This window comes from Nelumbo lutea, chromosome 2 (assembly GCF_056320005.1).
Source record: "Nelumbo lutea isolate HS-2025 chromosome 2, American lotus-T2T, whole genome shotgun sequence".
Lineage (NCBI taxonomy): Eukaryota > Viridiplantae > Streptophyta > Magnoliopsida > Proteales > Nelumbonaceae > Nelumbo > Nelumbo lutea.
This window is the reverse complement of record NC_142685.1, coordinates 32,629,982-32,653,655: the sequence shown is the minus strand read 5'-3', so window position 1 is coordinate 32,653,655 and position 23,674 is coordinate 32,629,982. Positions and strand designations below refer to the sequence as shown.

General features: G+C 31.2%; 1 protein-coding gene across 1 annotated transcript; it reads right to left on the bottom strand.

Annotated features, from left to right (window-relative positions):
• Window positions 1-216: 216 nt before the first annotated feature.
• On the bottom strand, window positions 217-23,214 carry LOC148869684 (ferric reduction oxidase 7, chloroplastic-like). Its single transcript, XM_088967730.1, has 9 exons — window positions 22,905-23,214; window positions 22,719-22,815; window positions 22,413-22,613; window positions 13,557-13,791; window positions 7,349-7,676; window positions 6,972-7,245; window positions 5,944-6,199; window positions 5,432-5,849; window positions 217-689 (listed from the first exon to the last, which is right to left on the bottom strand). The coding sequence occupies exons 1-9, from the start codon at window positions 23,134-23,136 to the stop codon at window positions 520-522; spliced, it is 2,211 nt and encodes a 736-aa protein (XP_088823856.1). The 5' UTR covers window positions 23,137-23,214; the 3' UTR covers window positions 217-519.
• Between the last annotated feature and the right edge of the window lie 460 nt (window positions 23,215-23,674).

Below are 23,674 nucleotides of genomic sequence, written 5' to 3'. Positions count from 1 at the left end.
TATCCTCACAATTAAAATTGTAACCATATCTATAGCTAGATTTTCTCAAAAAATCATAACCCTTTTGACCCATTTCTCTTCCTTGCAATGAAAGACAACCCATTTTGATCTCATTTTCTCTCCAAGATATAGCAATATTGTTGGTATTAGTTACCATCTAACATCCTTTTAAAATGAAACAGCCAGCCTCGCGAAAAAAAAAAAAGCCCAGTCTCATGTTTGAAATCCAAATGTTTTATGATTGTACTATGCAATGACCCTCCCAAAGTTTTAAAACATGATGCACATGTTGTTAATATATTACAAAAACCTATGGAAAATATCATACATAAATTGAGGTATGTGATAAGTTAATAGTTAAGGGGTATAAAGATGCAATTTTATGTCTTACGACTATGCATATATATATATATATATATATATATATATAAATATATATATATATATATATATAAACAGTGATGATTCTCAGGTTTGTATGTCCATATTCTCCAAAATGCCAATAACCATTGGCATCATCTATAAGTCGAAACTGTGGGTATGGAAATGGAAGAACGGCCGATTCCATTCTCCTCTAATGTTTTGTGATCTACACTCTTTGGCAACGCTTGATAGAAGACTTGGAGGCCCACAGACAATGACACCCACATCAACGTGACCCCAACATTTTGAAATGGATCCAAAAATTTCTGAACACCAAATAAGAAAGGTCTTTTAGTGTAAAAATAATTGTACATGGAGGATTATGTAAATATAAAAAAAAATACCTAGAGCGTTGTTCTCTAAGTATTGACATGCACAATATTTAATATAATAATCTAATTAACTTTTCCCCTCTTTTCTTTTTAGGGTAAGAAAGTGGGTAAGGAGGAGTTCAATTACTAAAATTATATGCACCCATAAAGCATGTGATTAACGTGTTTCTTTGTGTGGAATGGAAATGAGTTTTTCTTTCTATAGAAGTGATTTCAAAATGGAATATAAATATATACATATTTAAGAAGTATTAAATATAATATAATATAATAATTAAGGGGCATATGTAAAATTAAAAGAATTAGGAGACATATATAATATAAAATAGAAGATAAACAACCATGAAATTGTAAAAATAATGCCACCTATATGATTGGATGTATATAAGGTCTAATACATTGGGAAAATTGAAAAAAGAATGTAATTTGGTAAACACACCAATACTTAAATGTTTCAAAGTTAAAAGCCCATATCAAGATTTAGCGGAAAAGAAGTATATAGATATATTGCCTTTATGAATTAATATATTAATAGAAGTAAATGCCTAGGATGTTGGACTATGTCATAAATATACTTCATTATTGGTTATTATAACACTATCAAACTAAATAATTAAGAGATGCTTAGTTTAATAACTTTACAAAATTTAACCTTATGGCTTTCATATATCTACAATTGGAACAAATATAAATGCCATTAAGATCATTGAGATATCAGTAGTACAACTTTTAATTTTATAATGAGTGTAAAATGCAATCTTGGTTGTGCCACCATATCCACGAGCAATTTATATATCAACTCAATAATCAACATTAATAATGCCACATAACTAGTGTTTTTCTATAATGTTACATTATTCATTAAACTACATATTTACACATGAAAAAAATGAAATTTCTAAGAAATAATATACACATTTATATGTAGGTTGAAGGCAATTATTATTATAATGACATATTTAATTTAATTATGAAATGAATTCTTAAATTAATAATTTTCAAGTTCTTTATTTTATTCACCTTAAGGGGATATTTGTAGTGTTAGGGTGTGGTTGTTCACCCTATGTGTTTTCATGATAACAAACACATTGAGAGTACTAACAATATTAAAAGATAAGTGTGTAGTTACAATAAGAAGATTCTTAAATTGAACTCAAGAATACTTATGAAGTAAAAATTAGTCTGAGATACAAAAGAATAACTGAGCCAATTGATGGGATGAATTCTCTCCAGAATAAGAAAACAAGAATAATAAGTTACCATGACAATATAAAGAAGAATAAATCATTAAGCTTTAGTAATTTTTATATGTTTTATATATTAGCATTTGATGTAATCATTTACAATATGCTCAAAACTAGGCTTAGTTGTCACTGACCTTGACTTTACCAAAACCTTAGAAACCAATGGTTAAATTAGTTTTAGGTGGATATAAGGTTTTTTTCTAAACTTTATATAAGCTAAAATGTAAATTTTATATGTATGGAAGACTAAGAGTTGATTTCCTAACTCTATCTGCCAATAGTTAAAGTTTTGGAAGTTTGTTCATATCCTATAACTGACTGTCTACAAGGCAATGGCCAATTACATATGATAGCCAATGTTGGTGTCGTACTAGCTTTAGCCAATAGTGAATTAATGAAAAGTGGTATGTGATTATCCTTAATAACCAAAAACTTAAGTGCATCAAGTAGTCGGTGTTAGGCAAAGTGTATGCCCTTAGCTTTAACTGATGCGTTTTCATGTGTCATTAGGTTATTCTATTGAATCCCCCTTAGTTCATATTAGTATTATATATGAGACTACATATATTTAAATTATCTCGAATTCTTATGTATCCTCACCCCCACTATTTATCTATATCTATTTAAAAAAATTTTGAATTAAAAAATTTAAGAATTATTTAAATACTCTAACAATATTATATAATAACTTTAAAATATTTATAAAAACACAAAAAATAATTATAATAGATTTAATAATATTCACATTATTAATAATTTCATATTTTTATAAAATTCATCATGGAATTATGTACTAACAGAATAAATTTTGATTTTATGATTCTCTGGATTATTCAATTTAAATGTTATTCAAATAATAAAAATTAAAAATTAAAAAAAATGAAATACTACTTAAATAATTCAATAACTAATTATCTTAAATAAAAAAAATGTTCAAAATGACTAAACAATTATATAACAAAATATTTAATATTATGAATTAACTTTAAAATAAATAAAATTCGAATAAAAAAATATTTTAAATATTTTACATATTATTTAAATATTTTAAATAACGAAATATCTAACATAAATAGATTTTAGAATAGTTAAAATAATGAAATTATGTAATAAATTTAAAATTTTTATTAAAAGTAGAAAAATACTTATAACATAATATTCAAATTAATAATATAATATTTTATAAAATTAATAACGTAAATATGTTATAGTATAAATTATAATTTTATGGATTATTAAATTCAATAAATAATTAATATTAGAATTTTAAATAAGTATTTTATTGAAATAACTAAATAATATTGTAAATAATTAATTTCACTTATATCGATTAATAATTCTAGAAAATAACTGTCAAAAAATAATATTCATTAATAATTAAAATCTTAATCTATATTCCTTATATATTTATATATAATAAAATTAATACTATTGTATTTTCAGTAATCATTTATTGTTTTTGTGATAAATATATCAATAATTACACACAAATATACTTATGCATTGTTATTTAATAAAAATATTTGAACAATTATTGGAGATTAAACTATTTATTAACCATTTTAATATATTTTTATTATTTATTGTATTCCCATTATCAATATATTTTAAAAAATTGTGTATTTTTTGCTACAATTTTTCAGTACTTATTGGAAATTAAGCTATTTTTATTTATTAGAGATTACACTATTAATTTAGTTATAATTAAGAGTGTTCACGACTTGGTTCGGTTCAGTTGTAGGTTGTTTGTCCAACCAAATTGACCTGGTCAAGTTGGGGAATTGGTCACTCGAAACCGACTGACCATTAGTGAGAACCAATTCACTAATGGTCAATTTGGGTTAATTTCTGGTTTAGTTGGTCAATTCAAAAGATTTAAACTTAAAAATTAAAACAAAGTTTAAAAAATTATATTGACATTATTAAAAAATAAATTTATGATATAAAAATTATATTTAAAAATAAAGTATTAATATATATCTATGATCGGATCATCCGTTTTTGGTTGGTTTACAAATGGTTTAGGTGAAATTACTCCAACTTGATCGAGTTGGGAAATTGTTGAACCAAATTTAATTGGAAATACTAGAAAGCTGACCTGGTCAGGTTGGCCAGTTTCATCAGTTTGATGAATAACCCTAGCTAAAATTATTATTGTTATTTTTGTAGTGTAAAAGAACTTATTAAAAGTAGTATATAAAATATAAATAATTATAAATTATTTAAAAAAATAAAAAATATAAAACAATTGTATACTTTTGTGTGTTTCTATTATTTAACTTTATCTTAACAAATCCCCGCTAGTCATCTCAATGGGAATCAATCCAAGGACTTGAAGTCTTAAGGCCTTCTATTACCAATGGGTACGAAGATTCTAAATTAGATGTTGGGTGGTGCCTCGAAGAAGAAATTACGATGCACTCTATTACTTTTGTATGCACACGTTTCTTATGAAGATACTAGTGTTGCAAATAGTAGGTATATTCTTTATTTCTTCTTAAGAAGGCACGACCCCACAAATTTGTCTACCAATTTAAGATATCGGGTCAACACTTAAATATTAAATTCATGGTGACTCAGAGGTTTTAGACATGATTCTAGTGGAGAAAAGAAAACTGATGATCATGAAGTGAGGTTGAAACTATCCATTTACTTAAAATGGAGAAAATTTACTAATTAATAAGTTATGTTAATAAGAATTAAAGTCCTATTTATAATACTGATGGAATTACAGATTTAGTTGAATATAAGAGGTCTTTATAGCATCAACTAGTTGTAAGGTCTTTATAATAATTTTTATACTTTTGTAAACATAAACATAACTATTTTGTGATTTTAGTGGGTATACTCTTTTACTCTTATTTCATAATATGGTTGCTTTACTTTATATGTAGCAATTCAACTAAAATAAAGACTCAATTTGGAAGGAGTACAATTGCAAATTCGTAGAGTGCAAAACCTTGTATTTTGTATTATTTTATGTGTATTTGCACAATACATATTTGTATTTGTACTCCTACCAAACTGAACCTAAAGTTCTTATCATACTAATAACAAATTTAAAATTCATATTTCCAACAGTGATGGTAAAAATATAACAACAGTTGTATCATTTTCTTATATAAAATTAACTTTAAACATTTTCGCCGGGTTCATCCTAACTTTTAACATTACCACTTGACCTATACCCCTCTTAGTTTTGTTTTCTCTACTCTATTCTTTTTTGTTAGTTACAAATGTTTAAAATCTTTGTTTTACATATTTTGTAAACACAAAAGCTAAGAATTAGCTATATCAACATATCACCTTAACACCTACAAACTAGAGTATCATATTATAATTCCATCATAGTCTTATATTTTAGCAGTATCTATATGATGTCAAAAAATCATGATTTCCTTGCATATAAAGTAAGATGTATTAGAGCTTTACCTTTGAAGTTTGGTCTCTGACCATATTGAATTTTTCCTAAACTAAAATGATTTCTTTCACATGCATCAGAATTGTACTTTTGTGCTTCACCATTTGCTTTATCAACAACACATTTCTCATTGCTTGAACTTCTTTCCCATATATGCCATGAGATGACGACAAGGCCTCCAAAGACAAAAACACTAGTAATCATACAAACTACGAGTAGAAGCCCTTTGAACCACCAACATGTTACGCCAAAAGGCTTTATATAGAATAGATCCATCAAACCAAGCAATAGAGCAAAGCCAATTATAGATATGATAATATAGATTCCAAACCATATATTGTTTCCTGTTCCAACCAAACCAGAAATGCTACTCGCATTAGACATTGGGAAGAGATGAGATTTTGTGATCTCTAAAAGTTTACCCTCTTCCTGCAAATAAGAAAAAAAATATAACATATTTATATTGTTTTGTTTTATAATGAATTGAAATTAGCAATTAAAGAAAATTTACAACTATGCATACCAATGTGGGCTCCAACTCTTGTGTGATGTAAGTTTGAAAATCTAGTTGCAACTTATTAGAGAAAGATGGACATATTGACTCCACATCAATAGAAGAAAGAAGTGAAAGTTCCTTTGACTTTTTAACAGCCCAAACAATTACAATTCTTTTTGTCAAACAAGAATTTTGATCCTTGATACGATGGAGAATATCCCTCAAAATTGCTAGAAATGGTGAAATCCCAATGCCTCCTGCAACTAAAATAAGGTTTTCATACCTAAGAAAAAGAAATATAGCTGAGTCATTTTATGATATTTATATTAGAAATGTAACAAAAGAAAATAGTATGGCATGATCAAAATTCAAAAAAAGATCAAATATTAAAAGTATAATAGTATTTTAGAAAAATCAAATTATTGTTGTTCATTTAATTTAATTTAAGTGGCTTTCAATTTAGTCAAAAATAATATCAAAAACTTATGCTTCAACACTAAAATTTGCTTTTGTTACAAGTTGATTCCATTATCACAAGCTCATGTATTTTTTAATAAGGATATGTCTTCTAATGGGTTATTAAGTGAAGGAGTCTATGAAATCTAAAAATATTTTATGTGATCATGTAGTTAGGAATGTAAATAGGCGTCATCTTCCAATTGCTTCGATTATTCATAAGGAAAATTTTAGCATACTACTCCTTACCTATTATGACATTGTTAAATTAAAATATTCTGACTTCAAACCAATTATTATGATTTAGAAAAACTTCAATAAGGTGAGATGTAGGAATATGGCCTAAAGAATTAAAATAGGAATGCCTTACAATCTATATAATTTAAAGAGAATTGGTCTATAGCATTTCTAAATTAAAACTTTAGGAATTACCCAAAATGATATACTAATTCATAACCACAGGGGCCTTAGTCATAATAATTTGATAAAAGGTCTTTAAGTAGAAAGGTTATCCATCAAAAGAAATTTCTATGCCTATAAATAATAGCTTGTACTTTAATTGATTTAGTTGAATAAAATATAAAGAGAAGAAGACATACATCAAATGATATGCTGATTCATGCCCATAAGGGCCCTCAACAAAAGCCATTGTCTTAGAATGAGCTTGAAGGGGAAATTCCTCTTGATGTCCCTCAGGAATATTCAAGATATTATCTCTTAGGTTCCTTGTCCACTCCCCAAGAACCTTTATGAGAATCGAAAGATGATATTTACCATCTAGCGGACTAGAAGAAACACTAAAAGGATGCCATTGAAGCCAAGATAATTCCCGCATTTGAAGAAAAATAAAACTTAGAGCGTTGTATCTCATATCTGTAATATTGAAGCACAACTTAGAGCATGTATAATACATTAATAACAATAGTATACTATTCAAGGTTTAAAATGCTTGTATTATAGGAATGATTTATATTACTTTTAGGTTTTGAAAGGACTAACTCCACAGTTCCACATGGAAAGCATGTAGCTGAAATTATGTCAACCGACTTTCGTGATTGCCAGAATCTTAAAAAGCGATCAAGCAAGAATAACAATATCCCTCCAGCAACTATGCAAAAAATAAAATCTCCAACATGCAAAGCCAAGAAGACAACAAAAACAATATACAGTTGATGGGTATAGAAGAACAATTCAAAATATTTCCTTCTTAGTGGATTTAATGTGGTCACCCATAGGAACAACCCAGATACAAGGCTGATAACCCCAGGAAAAATAGCAACACCAATGTCCTTCCATTGAAATATCTGCACAGAAAACACGATACATATGCTTAAACATTAAACTATTTGTAACACAAATATTTTGAAACCTATTTATTCGATTCTAATTAACAAAGTTTTTAAAATTAACTTAACGAGAAATTTCAATTGTAAATTAACAAATCTAACTTTGATTTATTTTAGGTAAAACTTTCAACCTAAAGATTAAATTCAACCAAGGAGATAAATACATAAAAGGATAATCCTACTATAGACCAAAGTGTTGCTCACAAGCTCAAAATATATACTAATTATGTTTAACCAATGTGATAAAGAAAAATATAACTCCTCTATTGAGATAAAAAAAAAAATAAGTCATGCGATAATTCCTTCTAACTAAGGAAATTCTTGAAGATCCTAGAGAGGATGCTACTGTGCGTAAAAGAAAAAACATTACCGAAACTGGTAAAATATATAAAAATTCTCTTGCAAAATGTTACATCATTGCACCTATCAATACATCTCTTCAGAACAAAATGAGAACCTCCATACTTTAAATGAGATACTCGAAAGTTTGAAGACAATGTTTGAGCAACAGAGTTGTCCTTCCATGAAAAAGCTCCTTAAATGGTTGATGATGATAAAGATGAATCAAAGCATGCTAATTCATGACCATACCATGAAGAAGATTGGGTACAAAATTGAACTGGAGTTGGATAGTGAGACCAAAATTGAAGCAATTCGTATTTCTCTTTCTCCTTCATTTAATCAGTTTGTATTGAACAACAATACCAACAAGATGAAAGTCACCTTTTAAGAACTCAACAACATGTTAGAGCTAAGGGACTGATTAAGAAGGACAAGCCTATAGCCATGCTTGTAGAAGTAGACAAAAAGATTGGTAAGAAATAGAAGAAAGGGAAAAAGAAACCTCAGAAGAAATAGGGGCACCCCAACAAAAAGTATAAGAGAGACAAATTATCCAACGAGTGTCACTTCTATAAACAAACGGGATATTGGATGAAAATTTACCCATAGTAACTAGAATCCATTATGAAAAAGCCAATTGAAATATCAAAGCTCATGTCATAAAGGCTTATTTGTTGGCCACTTCTGTTTTTTTCTTAGTGTATCAACTCAGGTGCATCCACTCATGTGTGTAATACATTGTATGGATATAAAGAAAGTAAAAGGTTGGATAATAGAGATGTGGTACTTTATATGGGGACATCAACAAATGTTGCAGCTACATCCATAGGACAGTAGAGTTAGTTTTTAGGGAAGAATTTTAGTTTTAAAAGATTGTCTTTCCATTCCATAATTAAGAAGAAATTTGATTTTTGTTTCTAAACTTAGCAATGATGGGCATTCTTGTCTTTTTTGGTAATAATATTACTATTAAGTTGAATAATAAAATTATTGTTATGGGATAAATAGAAAATGATCTCTATATACTACATCTTTCCTTAGAATCTAATGTAACTGAACAAATTACAGCCATTGTTACCATGGAAAGAACATATGAAATCATTAACCCTAGTTGCTTGTGGCATTTTAAACTTAGCCACATAAATAAAGACTAAATTTCAAGATCGGTTAAGAATGGTCCTCTGGATTTTCTAAACTTAGTAAAGCTACCATATTGTAAACTATGATTACAAGGAAAAATGACTAAGAGGCCATTTACCAAAAAATCCCAAAGATTCACAGGTACGTTAGATCTGATTCATAGATGTATGTGGTTCCACGAACACAAGGGTGCAAAGTGGATATGTTTACTTTATCACCTATACCAATGATTTTTCTCGGTATGGGTACTTATACTTGATGTAACACAAATCTGAATCCTTTAAAAGTCTAAGGAATTTAGATAAGAAGTTGAGAAGGAACTAGTTAGGGAGATCAAAGCCCTTCGATTAAATTGATGAGGTATCTCTATATGACTTCAAGGACCACCTCAGGGAAAATAAAATAATTTCACAGTTGACTACTTCAGCCACCCCATAACTAAATGATGTATCCAAAAGATGGAACTAGACACTATTAGATGTGATTTGAGGTCATGCATTAGAAACTGCGATATATCTATTGAACCAGGTTCCAACCAAATTGGTTCCCAAGACTTCTTATGAGATTTGGACTAATAAGAAACGAAATGCCCTACACATGAAAACTTGGGTCTGTGTTAGCAATAAGAAAAGATAAATGTTGACAAACTAGAATCTTGAACAACGAAGTGACTATTTGTTAGCAGAAATGCATACTCCATGGAGAATGACTACATTCTTAGTGACCACCCTCATTAGGAAATAAATCTTCAAGAGGAAACCATTAATGTAGTGGGAAAGTCCCAAACATCTACAAGTACCATTGATTCTACACCACGGTTAAGAAGATCTATGTAAGTGTTCTGACCTCCTATTAGTTACAATTATGATCAAATGTAGTTCTTGATGGAATTCAATGATAGTGAGAAGAATCCTTTGACTTATTCAAAATCTTTGTTAAACATAAAATCCTAGAAGTGGGTAAATTCCATGATAGTTAAGATGGACTTGATAAAAACCAATAGACTCTGGACTCTTATAGATCCACTCTAAGGGGTTAACGCAATGAATTGCAAATAGATCTTCAAGATGAAGATGAGCCCTGATGGAAATGTTGAAACATATAAGGCTCAACTTGTGGTTATGATTACACTTATAAATAAAGAATCAACTATAAGAAAACCTTCTTACCCATAGCCATGCTAAAATCCATTAGAATTTTACTAGCCATTTCCAAACACTATGACTATGAAATATGACAAATGGATGTTAAAATTGAACTCTTGAATGAAGATCATACAAAAAAAATCTCCATACAATAATTGGAGGGCCTTGTTGCTAAGGGTTAGGAAGAAATGGTGTGTAAGCTTAATAAATCCATATATGGGTTAAAGAAAACTCTAAGAAGTTGGAATATTAGGTTTCATTCACCACTAAAAGTGTATAACTTTCATCAAAACCAAGATAAATCCTATGTGTACATGAAGTAGGAGAAAGACAGATTCTCTCATACTTTATGTAGATGTCATTCTCTTCATTGGGAATGATATGTGAATGTTAATTGAAGTTAAGGCGAGGATATTAAAAAAGTTGTTTATAAAAGACTTAGGAGAAGCCTCCTAAGAAGGGTCTAGCACCTTTTAGGTATAAAGTCACTTTCTTCGAGGACATGTCACCAATGAGACTCGAGGAAGTAGAGAACACGAAGAATTTATCTCATGGCTCTATAATGGGGAGCTCCATCTATGCAATGATGTGCACTCACCTTGACATAGCACAAGCTGTAAATGAAGTGAATAGATACTAGTTTAATTTTGGAAAGGAACATTGAAATACTATGAAAATATATACTCAAATACCTTCAAGGAATTAAGGATCATTACCTTATCTTTAAGAGTAAAGCATTACAAGTTTGAGGTATACGAATGCCGATTTCTCAACAAATCCAAATGATAGAAAGTCATCATTTGGATTTATCTTCCTATTAGGTTCAATGGTTGTATGTTGGAAAAATAGCAACCAAGTGTCAATGAGAGATTTTACGACCAAATCCAAATACATTTCCATGAGCAAGGCTGCTAAAGAGACCATATGGATGAAAATGTTCATTCTATAGATAGGAGTAGTTCTTAATAGTACATCTTTTGTTCCCCCCATTGTATGACAAAATAAAGCAATTGCTTCATCTAAAGAGCCTAGAGCACACTTAAAGTCAAAATATATCGAGCATAAGTCATTCCCAAGATCATGAAGTGTGGGGATGTTGCGATTTAGAAAGTAGTGTTAAAGGAAAATATGGACAATGTATGCCTTTGGGTCAAATATTGTTTGTAATTGATATTTATTATGAATAAAAATGTAGTTATTTCATATATTGTGTTGTCTTTTTTAGTAATTAACCCTTGAACTGAATTATAGGAACATGTTTGAAACACCATATTAAATATGCATTTTAAATATTCTTAATTGGTGGATAAACTTGGGTGGTCTAATACAGAGAATGTTGACATTCACACACTACCTAAGTGATGGAGTAGATTGTTTCATTTGCTAGGGTTGTGACCCAAAGTATGGTAATGGATATTTACTTGAAACATTGAACCAAACCAAGCTTTAGATTATTCCTACACTACTTTTGGATAGGTGGAATAGCTAAATTGTTGCTTGTGATCCCTCACTTGATAATGATACTCAGTTGGATATCCAACTAATTTGCTTTTGATATGCCAATTAGTGAGATCTTTGAAGGGTCAACATCTAGATATATTGGAACAATTAAGTTGGGTGTCTGGGCAAGTGATCATTATGATAGGATTAACCACTTTGTTGGACAACGAGAATATATATGAACATGCCCTCTTGTGTGGAAAGTTAAAATTGTTGGTAGTAGGTTTCAAAGGTTGTATGAAATTGCTTTTTACAAAATCATATGTTTGTATGTATGTATGTATTCATAAATAGTTTATTTTGAGAAAGGTGTTTGCATAATAATTCTTTCCCAAGGTTCACTAATGAGAGGGTGTAACATTAGACTGTGTGTTAAGGGAATTAGTCATTTCCTAAATCCCATTGTTAGGTATTAATGGCTGAGAGATTATTTGCATAATAATTCTTTCCCAAGGTTCGCTAATGGTTTGAACATTTCAAACCATTCACACTTTAATTAGGGTGAATTCAGCCTAGTAGGCCCAACTCACTTAAATTGAGTGAGAGGGATCAATAATGGTTCGATCCAATTGGCATGTAGGTCCCATGTTATACAAGAATGTATTATTTTTTCTTTCCTGTCCTTTGAGAAACTAAACACCTATTGAAGTGCTTAGAACAAAATTGCAAGACTTCTAGTTCGACTAGAAACTTAACTAGTTTTGATTAATCAAACTTAGGCCGGATCAGTATTCTATTTGGAACTAACCAAAGCCCAATTCGATTAGGACTTTTCTATGGTTTATTTGGGACTTAATACAAGTCTTTAAAAAGACCTCTAGTGGCTGAAAATACCCTACACACGTTTAGGCCTTGTAAAGCACACTATTCAACCCTAAACCCTAGCTCTTCTTCTAGGTCAAGATTGATATTTCTATTTTTTCCTCCATTGTTCTCCACTTTGAACCAAATTTCAAATGGGATTTTTGGGGATCTCTATAGTAGAAATCAACCATTAAAAGAAGTGTTTTGGTCATGCAAACACTGTCGCAATTTCAAAGGATTTTCTTCCCCAATACCAAAGGTTGTGCCATCTTTAGTTGATTAGATTGCTAGAGAGAGTAGACCGGATTCTTAGGCATGAACAACAGTCATTCTTGCACTTGTGAGGATTCTTATATCAAGTAAATTTTCAAACTTCTCTTGGTTTTGGATTTAATTTTATCTGGTTCAAATCCCAAAGTCAATCATGAGGAGCAAAGATAGTTTTCTCCTATGTAATTTTGCTAATATCTTATTCTTTGGTTCTTGATCCCTAGTTTTGGAAAAGGGTTGAACAAAAAAAAATTGACCTTGTGCTTGTCACAACTATCAATGTCATTTGAAGTGTGATAAGCAAAAGACTAACAATAAGGTTCCATCCTTATGATTATCTATTTTAAATGACATGGTTATGTTGTCTTAAATTATATTTTAATCATAAAAGCATGATCAACAAAAGAGTAACTATAAGGCCAATTGACCATATCAATATACTTTATAGTAATGAACATCAATGAAACTTTGGATTAATAAATTAACTAAATACCCCTACAAACAACAAAAGATTTCAATAAATGTGTTCATTACAAATATAATTAGCAACTAAATAAATTAGTTTTTAATATTTAAAATAATCCTATGAATAAGTAGATAGACATTAGACATGTGAAAATCCACCATAAGAACTTACTTCTCTTAAGAGCTTGCCTTGCAATGCCCATGCGACCATATAGAATAGTCCATGTAGGGTAAAGAGAACCATTGTAAGATGTCCCAACCATACATGATATCTAGTAGCTTGCTCAAAAGGAATATCAACAAGACGAAGAAGAATTGACCCTCTTGATATGGGTAGAAATAAAAATACCATGCAAAATAATCCAATAGTTCCCAACCGTAGTCCAGATAGTTCTAACATAAAATAGCTATAAAAGAGAAGTATTCAAAGTATTAATAATAGAACATAAATAAATTAAGTAGTAGAGGAAAGGAACAAGCTATAAAATATACTCCTCAAATGATAAGAGCTAAATTTCATATACATGCAACTCATTTTACTCTATGGATATAATAATGATTATAGAAACAATAATAGTATTTATAATTCCTAGCAACAAATAAGTATAGCGCAATAAAAGATGGCATATATTATCTTGTCCCAATTGTTTATTGGTAGTGATGTAAAAATTATTACACTTCTCACTAAGACTAAATTCCATTTTTCATAAGTACTAAATGAAATATGCTATCACCTTGATGATTGAAACCATTAATTTGATGTTAGTTGTTTTAAATTAAGGCCCCATTCACTTTTTGGTAAGTGTATTTACCCATGTTCTTTTATTTCCCAAGTAAAAAAGGAAATGACCATTTTAACCATAAAAATCCATTATTAAAAATGGAATTTTTGTCCCTTTCAAGTGTTGAAAACTCCTCCCTGCCCCCCCCCCCCCAGGTGGAAAAGTTATTTACCCACCTAGAAGGTGGGTACCACTTACCCAGGTAAGTGATACCTAGGAAAATAAACTTTCCTTGGTCCCCACATTAATCTAAAAAAGAACATAAGATTCTTGGTCAATAGGAACCAAAATCCCATTGACCTACTTTCACCCCTCTCAAAATCTGAAAAAAGAACACCACTTAAATGTGACTTCTATTTCTTTTTATGCTAAACACTTAATCTTGATTGCCACATTATCTAGAACTTATAAGGCATTAAAAGCTTTACTTAAAGGTATATAAGAAATCAAATGGGATATATTTGTTTTCTTTCTTTTTGGAGAAATAAATAATACAAATTTATAAACATTTTCTAGTCAGAATTGCCCTATTAAACTTTCATTTGCACCAAAGATCCCTTAAACTTTCACTTGGTGACAAATACCCTCTAGCCATTAAGTTATATGACAATGCATTATATTACCAAAATACCCACCCAAAGATTTATTATTTTCTTTTCCTCACCATTTTATATTAAACCATAATTTACCCAAAAATACCCCTATTTTATCCAAATAAAACTAACTCAAATAACATAAATTATTTCCTTGACATAGGAAAACAAGTATCTTTAAATTATGGTTTCATTTCACTAAAATGGATGTCTCTCTTCATCTTAAAATATAAAAATTATCCAATCCCTTTCTCCAATAAATAAAGAAAAAATAAACAAAACCTTAAATTTAATATCTATCAAAAAATAAACCTTTATCATTTCATCTAAAATATGAATCCGTCCAAATATATACAAGGATCTATTAGCGTAACTGAAAGGACTTCACTATTATATTTATAAAGCCAATCAAATCGTAAATCATTATAAATAAATAAGAAAATGGTAGTTTTGGGATTTAAAAAATTTTTAAATTGCTAAATGAGAATCTTGTTCGAAACTAATTAATGGAATTCAAATAAAAGGGTGTATTTGTTAGATAGGCTATGCCCTTAGCTCTAATTAGATTGATGTACATGGATATTTATGAGTAATATAAGTACATTATTGTTTCATGATCATAATTGGTGTGTTTCTATAAATTACTCCTTAAATTAAACACTTATGAGACTTATGTTAATTTGGAATGTCTTAGCCTTTGGATAGACTTTTGGAGTTTATTTATAAATTGGTGGAGTAGTTTGTCTTAGCTGCTAACAATGTTTTTGAACTGTTAATGACCCTAACGGTAGGACCCTTAGGCCTGGGAACTGTCCAAGGAACCAGTTCCATTTTACCCTAAACCCGGAAACACGTAAAAAATTGTTGAATTGTTCAATGACCCATTGACCCAGATGGTCAAATTGTCAACCCATTGACCCGGATGGTAGAACCATTGACCTAAAAACCGGTGGCTAGAACAATTCTAGTTCTGGGTTAATTTTTAAAACATTAACTACTAAGTTTAAACCCCAAGCATAGTTAGCGTGTGCTTGGTAGAAACATTGGACATGGACCAATTTTCAGTTATGCACTGAACCTTGGATACTCATAGAAGCCAAAGGAGAAGCTCATGAGACATGAATAGATTCATGATCCTTTATAGAAAGTGACGGGGTTATACAGTTGAAACAATTGGCCTCATGCATCTATGTGATTCCCCACATTTCTAGAGAGACAAATAATGTCTCCATTCCTAAGACAGAGGGAAACCTCAAAGATGAACAAATGAAATAAAATGTAGATAAAAGTTCATTCTAGGGTATACAACGTAAAACAATAATTAGGTCGTGGACTATTAATTATTCATGCAATTTATCAAAAATGGTACACAAACCATTTGCTAAGATATCAGATGACAATAAACTCAAATGATCCCATTACATGGACTGGATACACAACCTTAACCTAGTACTCACATTCAAAAAATTAAATAAATTTATCCACTAGAAAACACCAAAACATCCTAGTGAAAGATCTTCTAAGGCTAAAAGAAAGGAATATTAGGAATGAGAGGAAAAGAACTCTCTTACCCATTGTTACATCATTATCTTATTGGACAACTCAATCTAGAGACAATTTGATAAAATAACAATTTGAAGAAAATTTTGGATAGTTTAAAGATCATGTATGAGGAGTAGAATCATTCTGCATGACAAAAGGTTCCGAATTGTTAATGACCACCAAGATGTTTGAGAACCAACTAGTTCTGACCATGTCATGAAAATGATAGGGTTAATAACTGAACTAGAGGCTCTTGAATCCAAATTAGATGATAAAACAAAGACTAATGCCATCCTGAACTCCTTACCCACACATCCTTTAATCACTTTGTCCTCAACTACAATATAAACAACTTAGAAGATAACTTGCAAGAGCTCGAAAATATGTTGCAACAAGTTGAGGAACTAATTAAAAAGGATAAGTATTGAAGGAGGCAAATCTATATAAAAAAAAACGTAAGGGTAAGAAAGGGCCTAAGAAAAAGGATGGAAAACCAAAGAAGCAAAAGAGAGAAGTTGTCAAATGAGCGTCACTTCTACAAGTAGACTAGATACTAGAAGAACTATTTTCAATATCTAGAATCTCTCAAGAAGAAAGAAGATAATTTTGAAACACAAGTCATCAAGACCAATTAAAATCCAAAACACAACTCAAAATAACAAGTGTTGACAAACTGGAATCCAAAACCAATCATTGCCTATTTATAGACTACCATAAGGACTTCATTGGTTATTTCTTTGATGACCTAAGTAAACAAAGAGTATTTATTGCTCAAAATGCCCACTTCTTAAAAGTGGACTACATCTTTAGAAATCATCATCTAGAGATTATTCTTGATGAAGAGGGCTTAGGGTAGTAAAAGATAACCCACAAGCTACTTTCGGTTATGATCAGGGATAGAAGTCTTCTCGGGTGTTTAGACCTCCTCTTCATTCCATTTATGATCAAGAAAGTTAATGAAAACCATGGACATTGAGGAAGATCCCCTAACTTATACTGAAACTTTGTTAGACATAGACTTTTTGAAGTGAATAAATGTCATGAAAGTTGATATGGACTCAATGAACACCAATGGAGTCTAGACTCTTGTAGACTTGCCCCTAGAGTAAAAGGAATTGGTTACAAGTGAATTTATAAGAAGAAGAAGGGCCCTGATAAAAAAGGTTGAGACCTACAAAGATCAATTCGTGGTAAATATCTATATGCAGCAACTAAAAGGCTTTGTTGTCAAAGGTCAAGAGCACATGGTGTGCAAGCTCAATAGATTCATATGTGAATTAAAGCAAGCTTAAAAAAGCTAGAACATTTAGTTTGACTCAACGGTCAAACAATTTGATTTTTAACAAAATCCAAATAAACCCTGTATTTATATATAAAAAGACTATGGAAAATAAGATTGCATTCTTGGTACTATATGTACATAACATTCTACTCATTGGAAATGATGCAGGATTGTTAATTATAATAAGTGTGATTTTCATAACAATTCTCCATGAAAAATCTTAGAGAGAGGTTTCTTATATCTTGGGACTTCAATTCTATAAGTATAAATTGAAGCAGTCAATTGCATTGTTCCAATCTACTTACGTTGACAAGATAGTCAAGAGATTCGACATACAAGATTCATTCCTTTTGAACATGGAATCACTCTTTCTAAGGGAATGTCACCAAAGACTCTTGAGAAAATAGAGGACATGATAATGGTTCCCTTGAGAAAATAGAGAGCATCATGTACACTATTTGTAAACTTGACCTAACTTTGCTTAGGAAGTTAATGTAGTAAGCAGATATCAATCCAATCTAGGATAAGAGCACTAGACAACTTTGAAAAACATACTAAAATACCTAAAAATACTAAAGACTATTGCCTTGTCTTTGATGGTGGTTTGTTGCAAATGATCGACGACATTTGGATATATCTTTATGTCGGGATCTTATATTGTCAATTGGAGAAGTAGCAAACAAGGGTCCTTAGTAAACTCCATAGTCGAGGCTAAGTACATTGTCAGAAATAAGGCTACCAAGGAAGTGGTTTGGATGAAAAAACTCATCCAAGAAATAGGCATAGTACCATCCAACACATCTCCCATTCCACTATTGTGTGACAATAATTAAAGCTCAAACCAAGCCATTGCTAAAACCAAAGAGCTGAGAACCCACATGAAGTTAAAGCTCGTTGAGAGGGAATATCACTTTTTTTGTAGAATGTAGCATCAACAAAAAATGTGGCAAACCCATTGACTCAACCACTGACATAGTAAGTGTTTAAGAAACATGTTGACAGTATGGAATTGAGGCTTATGCCTGATCGGACCTAAGTGCAAGTAGGAGCTATTAATGGTATATGCCCTTAGCTTCAATAAAATTTATGTACATAGTCAGTTGAGTGTGATTAATAAAAGTACATTGTTGTTTTATTTTCAATTGGTGTATTTCTATGAATTATTCCTTAAATTGGACACTTATGAGACTTGTGTTAGTTTAAAGTATTCTCGGCCATTGGATAAACTTGGAAAGTTTATCATAATAGGGCTGACACTGATGTGTTGCTGAATTAGTGGAGCAATTTATCTCAGTTGCTAGGGTTTGACTCCAAGCATAGCCAATGGGTGTTTAAAAAAAACACTAAACATGGACTAATTTCTAGTTATGCCCTAGACTCTGGAGACAGATGGAAAAAATTAAAAAGTTGCATTTAACATTAAATTTAATTATGATACTACACTAGGTCTTAGACTGAACTGCTTTTGATGTGCCAACCAATGAGATCTATTAAGGGCCAAATAACTAGACATTTTGAAGCATTTTGGGAATTTACCTGAGTGGGTGATTATAGTGATAGGATCATCACCTTTGTTAGACAAAGTAAATATCAGAGTTTACACTTTCTTTGGTGGAAACCTAAATTGTCAATAGTAGGACTTCAATGATATTTGGAATCTAATTGCAAAAAATATATTTATATATTATATTATTATTTTATGAAAAAGGTTTGCAAAAGATTTAATCCCAAGAACCATATGAACCAAGAGTATGACACTACATTTTGCAATCAAGGAAAATGTCCTTCCTTGTGAATAATATTTATGGGCCAAGAGATTACGTGCGAGAAACCATTACAGGGTTGATTATTTGATGGGCATCATCTTGCATAAGTCTATTATCCTTGGGTCTTCATAGGGTGGTTGAAACCAAGGATTATTTATATTTAAATATTGAATCTAAACTGAGCTCAAGTCAATTGGGTTAGGGGTTCATTGCCCTTAGGCAATGAATTCAGCCTATCCCTTTCCAGGGGTGGGGACGAACCCTTATAGACTTATGTGTGACCTTTGTGGGTCCTATGCCACACAATATTCAGCTTAAAGTGGCCATGCAATGCCTTGGATGTGAACCATTGAAGGAAATGGGCCTTAGGCCTATTATTAATATGATTAAGTTAAGTTTTTGTCATGTGACATGGATCGAATATGGGCATAAATATGGATACGAAGCACCCATTTCCTTTAAAGAAGATAAGGCTTATCTAAACATGGATAAGTCCTGGTCCAAATCTAATTTGGATAAACTCCTAAAAGGATTAGGAGAGTGCTCTATGTAAGGGACGAGACAAAGGGGCAAACCTTTCAGTTCTTCCCACTCTCTTGCACTCTCTCTCTTTTCCCTTTGCACTCCAAAACCCTTCACTAAACCAACCATTGTAGCGACTGATTCTATTCAGTCCTTGTCTGATTTCTTAGAAAAAAATATTAGTCATATCAAGGTTCACACATAGTTGTATTGATCTAAGGACCACTCTGGGAGTTGCTTTTGTGGATTTTATATCAAGTACTATCAGCATTTAATTTGGGTTTCAAATCTGGTCCAATTTAATGCAAAATCAATATAAAAATTTAGATTTCAAATTATCAAGAAATTGGTTCCCAGGTTGGGTTAGGAATTTTTTTTTATAATTCACCTAGTCACCAGATCTGGTTCAGCCATGTTAAATTTGATTTCTAACCTATCCAACATAAATTTTAACAAAGATTTCAAACTAAAGGAACTAGTGGGATTGATGATTTTATTAGTGGTATTGATTGTTGCATTTCTATTGAGTTGAGCATGTTTATAAATAAGGATGCCATAAATGAATAAATCTTTGGTGCTCTTTAATCAATAAAAGACATCAAAGCTCCTAGGCCTATGGATTAAATACTTTATTCTATAAATATATCAGGAATATTATTAATGGTACTGCCTATAAAGTGGTTAAAGCTTTCTTTCACTCCGGGAAATTGTGCTCAATTCTAAACAAAATCTTTATTGTTCTCATTCCAAAAATATAAAAACCTTGAAACTATGAATGATAACATTATAGAGTGCCTTTGTTTCTAAAGGGAAAATAAATGATAACATTCTTATAGCCATTGAGATAATCTATACCATAAAAGAAAAAAAGGGAGCTCTAGCATATTGGCCTGCTAGATTGACATGGAGAAAGCCTATGATATGTTGGAATGGTAATTCCTTGAGAAAGTCCTTATGAAATTTGGTTTTCATAAGAAATGGATTGGGTGGGTTATGGAATGCATTAAGTTTGTCTCTTACCAAATTTTCATAAATGTATACAATCTAAGGAATTTAATCCCTCTAAAGGGATCAAACATGGTGATCCTCTTTCTCCATACATTTTCATGTTATGTGCTAAAGCTCTTGTGGAAAAACTTGAGTTGGAATCTTTAGAGCATGGTGGCCCAATTGGTTGTCGACTGTCCAAGGATTGTCCTAAGATTCCTATCTTACAATTTGTTGATGATTGCTTCATTTTTGCTGAAACTACTATACCAACTTGCTTAATCAAGAATATTCTTACTAATTTTTTTAGTGCTTTGGGGTAATATCCAAATTTTGCTAAGTCTACAATTCATTTTTATAAAACTATCCTCAATAAAATCCAAAAAAAAAGGGCTAAAGTTTTGAGAATTCCCCTATAAGATAACTCCAATACCTATTTGGGGGCCCTATCATTAATGTTAGAGTTACAAAGAACATTTTTGGGGATTTAAAGGAAAAAAATTAGTAGAAAACTTGTAGGGTGAAAAAAAAAAAACCCTCTCAATGGCCGGGAGATTAATCCTCATAAATGCTACAAATATGATGCCATAGTTTAACTCCCAAATAATTGAAAAATGCCAAAGAAATTTCCTCTGGATTATTTCAAATGATAAGAAGCCGGTCCACCTAATTAACTAGAAAACGGTCCACTTAATTATTGTGTAAATGAGGCAAATGTAGAAAAGTTGAGCTAGAAAACTATAAAATGATGAGGATAAGACAACGAACCAGTCAGGGTCTGGTTCTCAGATTGAACGGTCCAACCGTTTGAACCAAATGGCCGGCCTGTTCTAATAAAAAATAAAAAATAAATAAATAATGGTTAAAACCGTCGAACAGTTCAATTGCCTGGATCAGTGGTTTGTTGATCAAATCAAAGTTTTTTTGGCAAAAATTCGACTTTGAGGAAAAAAGGAACCGATCATCTGACCGGTTCCCGATTTTTCCAATCCAACCATCCGGTCCGGTCTGGTTTTGAAAACCATGGCTCCATGTTGGAATTATTTATTGGTTGGATTTATAAGATATAAGAGTTTGTCAAGGATGAAAAATAGACCTGTACGAAAATAATAAAAAAGGTGCCATATTTATCTGTAAATCTTTTAAAGAGTAAAAGCGAAATAGATGCAGCAAAGAAATTGATCCCATAATCAGATTGAAGCAAACATATCAATAAGATCGTGTGTAGTTTGCCAGAAAATTAGAAACAGAATGTTGAAGAAAATTTCTTTACTTTCCCTCAACTTTTTATTTGTCCCTTATTTTCTACCAAACCAAACATAGCCGAAGAAAAAGAGAAAAGAGAATACAAGTACCACCCAGGAATTTTCGTATCCTGTAAATAACACTCAAAGGCTGCTAAATCTACATTTAATGTACTAAAGCTATTAGAACGATCATTGGAAAGCAGATGCAGGAGATGCTAAAGAATTAGAGACCTGACCAGAAGCTGAATAGTAGAACATTTTAAGAAATTAAAGCAATTAGAACATAAATTCACATCCTGTATCATACCTCTTCTCTTTAGAAGGAATCTCGAACTTAGATAACAAGTTCAGATCCTGAAAAGTATAAGCACAAAGAGCCCATATAACATATGCAGTAAAGAGGAGTATTCCTATCAATTCAGCCGCAGAAACAACCCCAAATGGCCCTTCCACCAATACAGGAAATGTCGACAAGCGAAACGTTGGAAATTTTTTAGACCCCTTCTTCCTGCAGATACAGCAGATGAATCAGAATCGTCTAATAAATTAAGAATTCTGACTAAGGATACATGAAGTGATGGTAGCAGTCAGAATAAGAATTAAAGAAACATACTCTCTGTAATCCTCTTCGCCAGCAGAGACAATTATATATGCGAAGGACAGAATTGCAATGATGAGAATTGGGCCACTGAACATCAGAAATATACTCCCTGCGTTTGGCAATGAGATGCAGAAAGTTGGTTCACGACAGTCGATACAAATTAGACTGAGTACAGGAGATAAAAATTTAACAGCTAACCTGAGATGCCAAAAACTGTGCCTTCAGTGGCCAGAATCCATTTCCGTTGGAGTTTCTGCATGAATTCAGCCGGATAGAGAAACATAATGGTAACCCAAGCAAGGAAAACAACCCACAATAGAACTTTGAGAGTCCATTTGATTAGAAGTAGCAAGAAAGGTTTCTTCTTGACATTATTAGTTTCTAAAGCTCCAGTCGAAAGAAGAGGTTGATGAGCTGAAAGTTCATCCATGGGAAGAAGGAGAATTCAAACCCCGTATCTCACCTTTCCTCACCCGCTTACAGTCTGCTTGCTGTTAATTCTCAGCAGCCAATTGTCCTTTAAATACTATCTGAGTATAACAGATTTAATCCCCACAACCCATTTCTATTTGGACCACATATTAATTAACAACAGACATTTAAATTGTATCCAGTAACTAAGAAAATGTGGACCAGTAACCCATTATCGTTCTTGTATCCGAAAGTTTTTCTAGATATATCTTGAATGAGAAAGTACTCAATGCTCAAGTCTCTGTCTGAGGTCCAAAGAAAAAGACAAAATATAAAGGGATGATCTTTATTATTTTGTCCTGGATATTAACTACTATTCAATATGTACCACAAGTGTCGAATTCTCGGAGTCGGACTGAGTGGTACAAATGAATTGAACCTGAAGAAATTTATTTGACAGATTAATAGTTAATGGTAAGAATTAAAGTGATATGAATAATCTTGGTCCAATGAAAGCTAGTCGCATAGGAACCAGGAAAAGAAAGAAATGGAAAAAA

What these genes read in the sequence shown, in the direction of transcription:
- LOC148869684 (XM_088967730.1), bottom strand. Translation starts at nt 23,136, where the DNA reads ATGGATGAACTTTCAGCTCATCAACCTCTTCTTTCGACTGGAGCTTTA. An exon ending in ATTCCTTCTAAAGAGAAGAG is followed by an intron (nt 13,792 to 22,412) that starts GTATGATACAGG and finishes TCTCTTTTATAG; the next exon opens with CTATTTTATGTTAGAACTAT. An exon ending in TCAGAGACCAAACTTCAAAG is followed by an intron (nt 690 to 5,431) that starts GTAAAGCTCTAA and finishes TTTGGTGTTCAG; the next exon opens with AAATTTTTGGATCCATTTCA.